A 10,323-nucleotide genomic window follows, 5' to 3' on the forward strand; every position below is an offset into this window, starting at 1 on the left:
CAGTTCTGGGCCCTCAGTTCAAGGAGGACAGAAAATTGCTTTAAAGAGTCCAGCGTAGAGCCACAAAGATGATGGAGGGAGAGGAGCATCTCCCTTATGAGAAGCGGCTGAGGAAGCTGGGTCTCTTTAGCTTGGAGAAGAGGAGACTGAGGGGAGACCTCATTCATGTTTATAAATTTGTAAAGGCCAAGTGTCAGGAGGAAGGAGCCAGGCTCTGCTCTGTGACAGCCAAAGACAGGACAAGGGGCAATGGGAGCAAGCTGGAGCACAGGAGGTTCATGTGAACATGAGGACAAACTTTTTCACTGTGAGGGTGACAGAGCATGGCCCAGGCTGCCCAGAGAGGTTGTGGAGTCTCCTTCTCTGGAGACATTCAAAACCCACCTGGACGTGCTCCTGTGTGACCTGGTCTGGTGATCCTGCTCTGGCAGGGGTTGGACTGGATGAGCTTCTGAGGTCCCTTCCAACTCCTAAGTTTCTGTCATTCAATACATAAACATAGCGTATTCACCAGAAACTGAGAGTCTGAGTTGTTGACATTATCTCAAAACTTCATTGCGCATCTCACCTTTTATTCCAACATAAATAGCAATAGCATTTGCTAAGTGTAAATTTACTGTTAAATTAAATTCACTGATAGAGAACATTTGTTTTAGACCAAGCTAAACATACCAAATTGGAAAGAGGTAGAAACAGACTGAAGTGTACAACACTGTGGTAAATTTATGATACTTGATCTTACAGCAGGCAATCTTCAATTCCCTCTTTGTACAAGCTTGTAAGAGATGAGCACTAGGACCTTCAGGATGGGGCTTCATCTGCAAAACTGAAATGTAGTCACTGGAAGAGACACACCTCTACTGCTATTCAACAATTTGGTAAGTCTAGTATAAAAATAAGGTAGCTATTATATCCTGTCAATATTAAAGCAAGGAGTTCTCATTCATACTCCAGAAAGATTGAAGTTCCTATGGGACAAATGCCAGTTTCCTTAACCTGTCTCCTTTATAGCTTTTGGTCACCTCACCTGTCAAATCCAGTGCATTTCTAACAACTGCTTAAGCCTTCCTGAAACTTCTGCTCAGACAGAAGTCACTACTGCATTTAGTGCCATATCCTATTTGTTCAATTCTTAATGTGTTACTGAAATATCATTTATTCCATCTTAACCTAAAACTGATTCACCTCAACAGCATTTCATGAAGTTGCTTGTGTCCCTACCTGAATATGGGCATCATTTTAGAAATTACTTCCTCCACTATGCAGTAACAGTAAAAAAAAAAGTTGAACTGCTGTCAAACCCATAAAAACCAGGTAAGACATATTAAAAATAATTTACTTTCTCAAAATAATTTACAATTAGAAGCAGTTCATACTATTTTAAACACAGAGCTGGAAAGTATTTGAATAGAAACTTTTAAGTCTGAATCTGAATTGCACTGAAACAATGTGCTGAAGTGATTTAAACTTCTGACTTGCAGTGAAATTGCTTGTAACCATGAATTTTTATTTACTATATGCACTAGAGAGGCTGTCAGACAGCTGCAAAGAGGAGTCTCAGTTTACGTTTTCCTGCCACTTCCACCACCCGCAAGCATGGTGGCCACCCGAATGAAGATGTTCAGTGTATCTGTGTAGATACTCATGCACCTAGGAAATAGGAAAACAAAGTTAATATTGTTGAACAGAAACAGTATTCTACGGTGTTTCACACCATCATACTTGATTTTTAAAAGCCTTCATGAAGCATCTGTAACAAAACCCAACTATGATGGTCCTCAGTGCTTGACACACCAAAAAACATTGTATTTTTTTGTACTACCATCTCTGCCAGCAGAAGCTATTTACAGAAATCTTAACAGACGCTATACTATTCTCATACAGCTGCCCTCTGCTTTTATGCTGTACTTTTATATGTATCTCCAAGAATTTTGAATAAGGTCAGTATTATTCTAAGAAACCTGAATCAAGGAGGTAAACAATTCAACTAAGATCAGACACAACATTTACAAGCAAGTTACCTGTTAGACTTGGTCTCTACTGGGAGTTAATTAATCCTTCTTTCCCTAAAAAAAGCACTGTTGAAGCTTTTTTACTTAGTGACAAAGACTAGGGAATACTAAGCGACTATAAATGAGTTAACACTTTTTGTCTCAGCTGATATTGACAAATATTTTCAGAAAGCAGCTATAAATTCTCCCAGCAATGCCTCAGAAAACAAAAATACTTTCTAAAAAGTACTGCTGGAAGCATGTAACATCACACATTCGATCCCATTTCTCTCATTTCACGCAGATGGTTTCAGTCTTAACTTGACTAGCTGTTTTACATTGTAGTTTTAAACCCTGTGATTCTTCCTATTTAACAGCAATACACTTTACAGTAAACAAAAGGTCTGACTGTTTTTAAAGCATACTCCAATATAGCTTGAGGCAAATTCTTACAGAGACACTGAGATCAGCTGTGTTGAGAGAATACTTACGCATTGATCGGGTCATATTTTATTGGTCCATAATACGGAACAGTTTCTGCACGCTTGATAACATGCTGCGTATCGTAGAGCAGGAACATGCCAAAGAGTACCAATCCACCATAAACAGCTACTGAATACAAGCCAGCACCAAGAGCAGAAGTAGGAGGCAAGAACATGGATCCTGGAGAGAAATGTACAGTGGTGTTAAAGAAAACTACGATGTGTACCTGCTACTCTGAATTGGGTCAAACTTCAGTTACTGTACCACGTGTTTTTCAGTGAGTATTCAATTCTCAATTTGTGGTGCGTTTTTGATACCAAAAGCCTTAACACACAAGCTGAAGATGTCACATATAAAACTTGATCTAGTAATTTTGCACAGCTTAGGAAGTCGTGTACTTTGCTTCATGGAAAGTACTTCTGTCTCTAGGATTACAACCATGTCTAGAAACAGAGGAGATGAACAAGTGGATCAACAACTAAGGTTGTATTTACTGTCTTCCCTAGTCACTGGCAGTAACTGAAAATACATGCCACCACTATCAGCCATTTGTCAGGTTAACACTTGCCAGAACTGCTACTTCTGTTTGTTTTCAAGAACAAATTTATCAGTTATTTTCTGCTGTGCTACAGTTGCAAGGGCTATTCAAAGCAAATCTTAACTGGACACATCAGTGCGCAATTAAACATGAGTTGCATCTTAGGAGCTTAAGCTTATAACCTTCTTTATCTGACAGTATTAAAACAGCATTTTACCAATTGAAGAGGCAAGAACAAAGCCCAAGCCTATTCCAAGTGGTCCTCCCATGTTCAGGAATTTTTCACTCGGAGCACACATGGCCACAGTTGAGAGCCCTCCAACGATTCCAGCTGTATACCAGGCAGCTCTGATCAGCAAAGGACCACCCAAGAAGGTCAGAGGAGCCACCACTGCACCCATGACACCTAGCCAAAGGAAAACAAAAACAACACCCAGAAGATTTGGAATAGTTCTGGTAAAAACACCACCACCTGCCAACACTTCCCACCCCAGTCAGGTAACATGGCTGAAGCAAATCCACTTACATGACAAAATACTAGTGCACTGATTGTGCACCTGACTAGAAGGGAGCACAATAAATTGGCAGCCTTCAATTCCATGACCTACTTTCATCTAGCTCTGGAGAGTACTTCAGGGAGCTGGTCTTTGGAAGAAAGACTAACAGAAGTAAATATATGGATCTGTTCAGAACAGAGCTGGTAAGAGATGCTCAGCGTGGACTAACCAGCTATGTAATAGCCATAGGAGCAGGTAACAACGAAGAGTGGGACAGATTTCTGCTACAGTGAGTACTTAGACAAGTCAGACTTTTTGCTAAGATTTTCTATTAAACCTCTATTTAGTCCATTAATATCACATATGTCTCTAAAAAGCTGCAGTTTAATACTAAAAATCACATTTTTCTAGTCAAGTTTTCAAATATCTTCCTATGCTGTGCAGCTGAAGAATGGTTAAGTGTAGGCAACAGTGCTCAGAGAAGCTATAGTACCAGAAAAGTCACAGAACTAAAGCAGGTAAGAAACCAATTATTTCTGTTCATATGTGGCATACACATCCCTCAAGTTTAAGCATGACTTTTATAAGATTGTGAAAAATATTACTGTGTCAAAGACACTTAAGAAATCTTGAAATGTGGAAGTTTTCATTGGTGTCTGAAAAATCTTAACTCTCCTACAGCAATATATAAAAATTTACCTTGAAGTCAAAGTTTTGTTAAATTAAGGATCTGATCACATTGAAGCACACACATCTCCACTAGGAACACTAAAATCACATACCTGAATGCATCATCCAAGCCAAATGCTTAGCTCCTGGACTATCTTCATAGGATATGAACCTGACCACCATTCCAGCACCAATCATAGCTGCAAAAGTTGCACCTATTGCCTGTATAAATAAAATAGCATTAAAGAGCTCAAGTTAGCATTAGGACATACGGTTTCTGTTCTAACTTCCTAGTCTAAAAGTCACTAGTGTAATTCTGAAAAGAGCAACCTAATTAATAACTGGAACATTTATCAGTTTTCCTCCTTTAAGGTTACAGTCAAAACTTTGCAAATCCTGGCTTATGGCAATTCCCATTTTACTTTTAGTCTTCCAGGAATCTAGGTTCAGCAGTAAGGTGACAATACTGTCTTAGCTGTGTAAGGTTAGAGAAGAAAACATGGTTTTGCCCCTTACTCTAATCCTCATTAGAGTACCTGAAAAATTAGCCTTAATTTTTTCTGGTACATTTCTCCATCCAAAGCCAATACTAAGTTCACATGCTTTTGCTACCAACGTTTTTTAAACTTCATTGCTTCCTCTTACTGATGATTCTGAGCAGAATCATCCAGCAACTAGCAAACCAGTCAGAAATGTAACTCTCTGGTTTCTCATCAAGGATGCATTTTTAAAATTAACCCACATAAAACTGTGAAGCTGTAAGCATTTACCTATTACCATTCTACTCTACTTAACACACTGAATATATACTAAGCAGACATTTTGTTAGCAGTTTGCCTGGAGTATTTGCCTACCAGTATAGTTTCAGCCTTGGCAAACAGGAGACAGCTTTCAAAGAGCTATACAGAAGAGCACAAGGAAGAGCAAGAATACACAGGTACCTCAGTCTCCACTTTAGAAAGTAATAGAAATAGTGTCCTTAGCCCCACATGGCTATTTATAACAGGTTCTTACTTACATATAGCTGGTAAGGACAGCAGAGCATTTTTCTTTTGCTCATGTAGTTTGTCAAACTATCAAGTACTGTAGAAGGTGCATGTCAGCATGTAATGAGAATCACCACATCTTCAATCACAAAATATAATTAGGGTACTTAAGCAGTCTTTATGGATAAGGACATTAGAGTAAGTGAAGTTTTGCCCTACTTTTCACCAAGTAGTTTACATTTCACATGTTTTCTATCAACTATCACATTTGGGGTCTCTTCTCAGTAAATATTTTTATAACAAACTTACCAGCCAGGAGCCTCTTGTCATAAGGCTCATGAGTGCTGGAGATCTGCTCACTGCTACAGCAGACAGCGCTGTCACGCCAATGCTTCCCGCAAAATACATGTAAGTAGAGTGAATTCTGTCTTTCACATATTGTGGCCAAATGCTGAAACATAAACAGTCATACATAGCTGTGCAATTACCAGTATCAGAATGAAAACCAACTAAAAACACAATCAAGCTGTTGCATGCATTAATAGCTATGGATCTAAGGGAGGTTTCACAACAATGGTGTGGTCTAGCATCTTCTGCCGCAAGTTCACCTTGCAACAGGAAGCTGAACTTTCAGATCTTGCTGGTCTTATGTAAGATAACTCTCTCAAAACACGACAAATTACAAATGATGCTAGTTATTGTTCAATTCAAGAGGAAGCATACACAGGAATTAGACTAATTAACACTTTGTGACCATGGAAAAATAGAAAACGGTGTATATATAATAAACTGGTTTAAGGAAAAACGTGTACTGGGCACTAAGCAGTCTGCTGAGCAGCTCACAAATTGCTGAGTCACAGTGCACATGATGATCTGACATCACAAGCCACAAACGTCATTTTGAGAGCTCTGACAATAGCAATAGAACTAGACACGAGTAAGAGTGTCTGCAGTGTGATTTCGTCATAGTACAGACAGGAAGCTTTCCCTGCTAACACCAAACTTAAACACAGTGCACACGTTTTCTCCCATTTTATTCTTCTGACCCATTAGTTCAAGGCTCGTGGAGAAAAAGTTACAGACAGCTGTATCAACAAAAAGCTTCAAGACACCACTAGCAAGCATTCCATATGAATGCAGATGGTCACTTCCAAAAAAAAGAAAAAGTAAACCACAACATCTCCAGCACTCATTTCTCCCAAGCCCATGCTTATCACTAACCACCTTTTAAATCTAAATGAATACATGCTTTTGCCATCAGTCAGGTTTTTGTTGGCCAAAAAGCAGTATCTCAAAGCTTTAAGCAACACATTTATTAGAGCAAAGCTTATGACAAGCTAAGTAGTGTGTTGAGAAGAGATGCTCTTTCCAGTATGCTGTATTAAAGTTTAATGAACAGTCTCATAAGAACACCAGGCAAAGTGGTCTTTGTTTTACACAAGGCTATCCTTCATAAATTATCTGCAGCACACCTCATAAAATATATTTATATACTCTACACAAGTAGATTTCCAATTTAGCAGAATAAAGCTTTAAAAAAATGTAAGCTGTGTGTACACTGAGTGACACCAGCTTAAGAGATGGATATAAAGAGGAGGGAGATGCACTTAACATACTCTTTAACTAAAAGAGTAAGCCATCTTACTTACACAGCTCTTTCAATAGCTCCAATCTCACTGGACATGCCCATTCCATAGTAACAGAGGGCCCCCAAACCAACAGCAGCTCCTCCAGCAACAATAAATTTCCCCAGGCGATCAGCTGTACAAAGAAAAAAAAAACACATCCGCATTCACAAATGCTTTTCTTGGATAGTCAGTAACATCCTCACATGAGTTTTGCTGTATCTGCAATGGCTGATCCATGATAGGCTTCTTTCTTAAAGCTCCACTTAACTTATAGTCATTGTGTTACCAGTTCTCAAAGAGCTACACGTGAAAAACCTCTAGAGTCAACCTACCAACACAATATAGCTCCATAAAACAAGAGTAAGAAATAGGAGACAAGGCAGTAACATGCCAGGTTTACTGACCTTCATTACAGCGACAGAATTCCAACACAAAACCAGTTAACAGGTTCTCCAACAGGAGAGTTCACCTGTCAGCTGATTTAGTAAAGCATTTCATTATCCAACTCACTATAAAACAGGAGGAAAACTGGACGTTGTCTCCTTTCCTCTCATTCATCTGCCATTAATGCTTGCTACTTTCAAAAGCTCTTTGGCAGCAATTAGAGTCAAATCAGTTTAAAAAGGGATTTCTAAGGCTCATGGGCAACACCACATGATTTACTATCTGTTTCTACTGTCTGATTTTACACATACTGCCTCTGTGCCACATACCACATTACTGCTACAAATATAAATATCAATCATAACATTGTTCTAACCAAATTAAGTTACTGAGACTAAATATCTTCAGTTGTATAACTGTTTAAGAGTTTGCTTCTTCCTAACACGTCATAGCCAAGACGCTATCTAGCCAATCTACGTATATTTTATTTGTCAATTCAATGCTATTACGGGACATCTACAATCTGTTCTGCTGAATGCTGCTATCTTAAAAAACCCTTTATAATCCACTGAAATAGTGATCCACACTAGATGTGCTAGCAAGCATAATAAGCCAATGCTATACATAACTACAGCACCAGAAACTTTTCTACAAACTGCACACACTGTAGAAAAATCCCTCCTTTAAACAATATAAAGTAGATGCAGCAAAGCAAGTGCTAGCATATGTTTTAAAATCTGCAACCAAGTCTCCATTAAGAGACAACCATTTATTGACTGAATAGTTCTCAAGAGCAGCTTAGAGACATGAAATTTCTCTATACTGTGACATATCTGCAGCTTTAAACTTTACAAGGAAAGACACGCAGAGGAACTGTCTCCAGTCATTTCAGGAAGATCACTAAGCAAGCTTACAGATGAAACTATATTCTCAGCCTCTTTAATGGTTTGAGGGAAACAGATTCCTTTGAGGAAGTTTTAAGTTAAGCTTCAAAGAACGTCAGCATTTAAAGCAGAGCTATTGTACCTTTAAGTGCTGTTTCTGCAGATGGCTCAAATGCTGCTTCTTTCATCTCCTGGCCAATTTTTCGACGCCTTACACCCGTTCTTACTCTGGTGGTATAACACTGTTAGATTGAGAAATAACATCAGAAAGATGCAATGAAACAAAATAGAAGACACTTCTTATCAACTGACTTGCTACAAATTTATCTGTGCTGACCTCCCAAAGACAACTGTGATCAAGGAAAACAACTGAACATTAAAGTTGATGAAGCTTTGTGAATAACGTTCACCATTCTAGAACTGCATTTCCACAAACTGAAGTTTTCAATCTGCATTTCTTCTACTCCAGCCCCACTACACTAAAAGAGGCTATGAGGCTTTTTTTTTAAATATAAAAACATACTATTTTTTTATTTTGTAAAAAAGTATTCTTGCACAATACTTGTACTTGACAGACACTAAATTTGGAGAAGCAGCAAGAATTCTTTGCTTTCAACTCTAGCCCTTGATTTAGATGACAAACCTTGAATGAAGGCCTATAAATTTAAGGCTTTTAAGGCTGACAAGCTCCATATAAATAGAGCATGCTGCTCAAAGTTTTAAAGCTACAAGAGCAAGACAGAACAAAGTTGTATTTGAGTTCACACAACTTTTGAAGTTTCCTTACCATTTTTTCCAAGAATTTCTAAAATTATTATACAGGCACCTAAGCAATCAATGGCTCACTCAAAGCTGTGAGTTTGTTTTAACACTAAAACCTGAAGTCTACAGGCGTTACTATCACCACCCATCAGAGCAATACAACTCAGGAACTTTACCACAGCACTTCAGTTTTGTGTTTTGCATTCAACAAAATCCAGCCCCACACTGTAATTATGTAGCATTCAACACAGAAATAAAACCAACACAAAAAAAACCCCCACCAAACCAAGAAAACATGAACACACACACACACCCCCCACACACACTTAGGATGCTTAACACAGCTTTCTATGCTTAAGAGGAAAACACAAAAGAGGAGAAGAATTTGCCATTAGCACTTTCACTGAGATGATGACAGAAGAGCAATGCCGCCTAACAGCTGTGAGTTACCTGGGCAGAAAGCACAAATGAAACATCCTGTCCCAACAAATAAACACCAGTATTTTAGGATAATGACAGTCCCATTTTTCAATCTGCTGGTTAGACCCATGGCAGCCCTGCAATAGTTCAGAAATTGCTCTAACCTGGGCTACAGCTCCAAACACATACTGGGACCAGAGTATTTGAAAAGTTTTAACTTTAATATTGCATTTAAGACTCTTATGTGGAAACAAGGAGGTAGGAGGAGGTCAGATAAGAATTTCCACTCCTCCTACCTTACAGGATAAGCTGCATATATTCTGCTTACAAAATAAGGCTTGTCCATCACTAACTACTTCCTTTAAGTTATTTTTTTCTCAGTAATTTCAATGGCAAAATAGTAACTGGAATGGGATATATTATAATTGCTCTTAAAACCTCTGTTGTTTGATTAACACTCCTCCTTCAGTAAATCAGACCAGGTACCTCAAAGAAGCAGAAGGCTCATGATCATTCAAAATAGGTACTCCATGCAAAGCAATTCTCTTGGTAAGTCACTCAACACTTTAAAATATCAGCAGTCAGGATTATTAGAAAGAGAATTACCTTACCTGGTTAGGTTGCCACAGTCTGTATGCTTTTATATTGGAGTTCCTCAAAGATGGAGAAGCCTGAGTAATGGTGGGGCGGATAGTCTGGCATGATAACGCCCTCAGGCACACCAGCCTTGCAGCCAGCATGGTTGCTCAGATAGTTTAATACACTGTGTACCTGCAAGTGCATGAGAAAATACGCTTTGCTATTTTGTTACATGGTTTTCAGTCAACAAGGTACACTTAGCACCCATTCTCGATTACACTACAGCCTGAAACAGAAGTGATATTATCACTAAAGTACTGTAATAAGAGCTAGAACTTTCTCTCTCACAATTTACCCAAAAAACAGGAGAACATAACGCTCTTCATCCATATAAATTACAGCAAGACCCTTCATGGACTTATGTTTGAGTTACTTTGGCAACTAAGCTTTCGTTTTGAGACAAAACACTGCATGAGTATGCCCTCCAAACACATGAACAAAG

The 10,323-nt window shown here is 38.6% G+C and overlaps 1 protein-coding gene across 1 annotated transcript; it reads right to left on the minus strand.

Annotated features, from left to right (window-relative positions):
- Nucleotides 1-1,321: 1,321 nt before the first annotated feature.
- Nucleotides 1,322-10,025, minus strand: GHITM (growth hormone inducible transmembrane protein). The gene is made up of 8 exons (XM_010181747.1): nt 9,854-10,025; nt 8,203-8,302; nt 6,814-6,925; nt 5,474-5,615; nt 4,292-4,400; nt 3,230-3,418; nt 2,483-2,654; nt 1,322-1,650 (listed from the first exon to the last, which is right to left on the minus strand). Exons 1-8 carry the CDS (start codon nt 9,980-9,982, stop codon nt 1,563-1,565), a joined length of 1,041 nt encoding a protein of 346 aa, XP_010180049.1. The 5' UTR covers nt 9,983-10,025; the 3' UTR covers nt 1,322-1,562.
- Nucleotides 10,026-10,323: the final 298 nt, after the last annotated feature.

The sequence above is a fragment of the Mesitornis unicolor genome, unplaced genomic scaffold (genome assembly GCF_000695765.1).
Source record: "Mesitornis unicolor isolate BGI_N332 unplaced genomic scaffold, ASM69576v1 scaffold54033, whole genome shotgun sequence".
In the NCBI taxonomy this organism is placed as follows: domain Eukaryota; kingdom Metazoa; phylum Chordata; class Aves; order Mesitornithiformes; family Mesitornithidae; genus Mesitornis; species Mesitornis unicolor.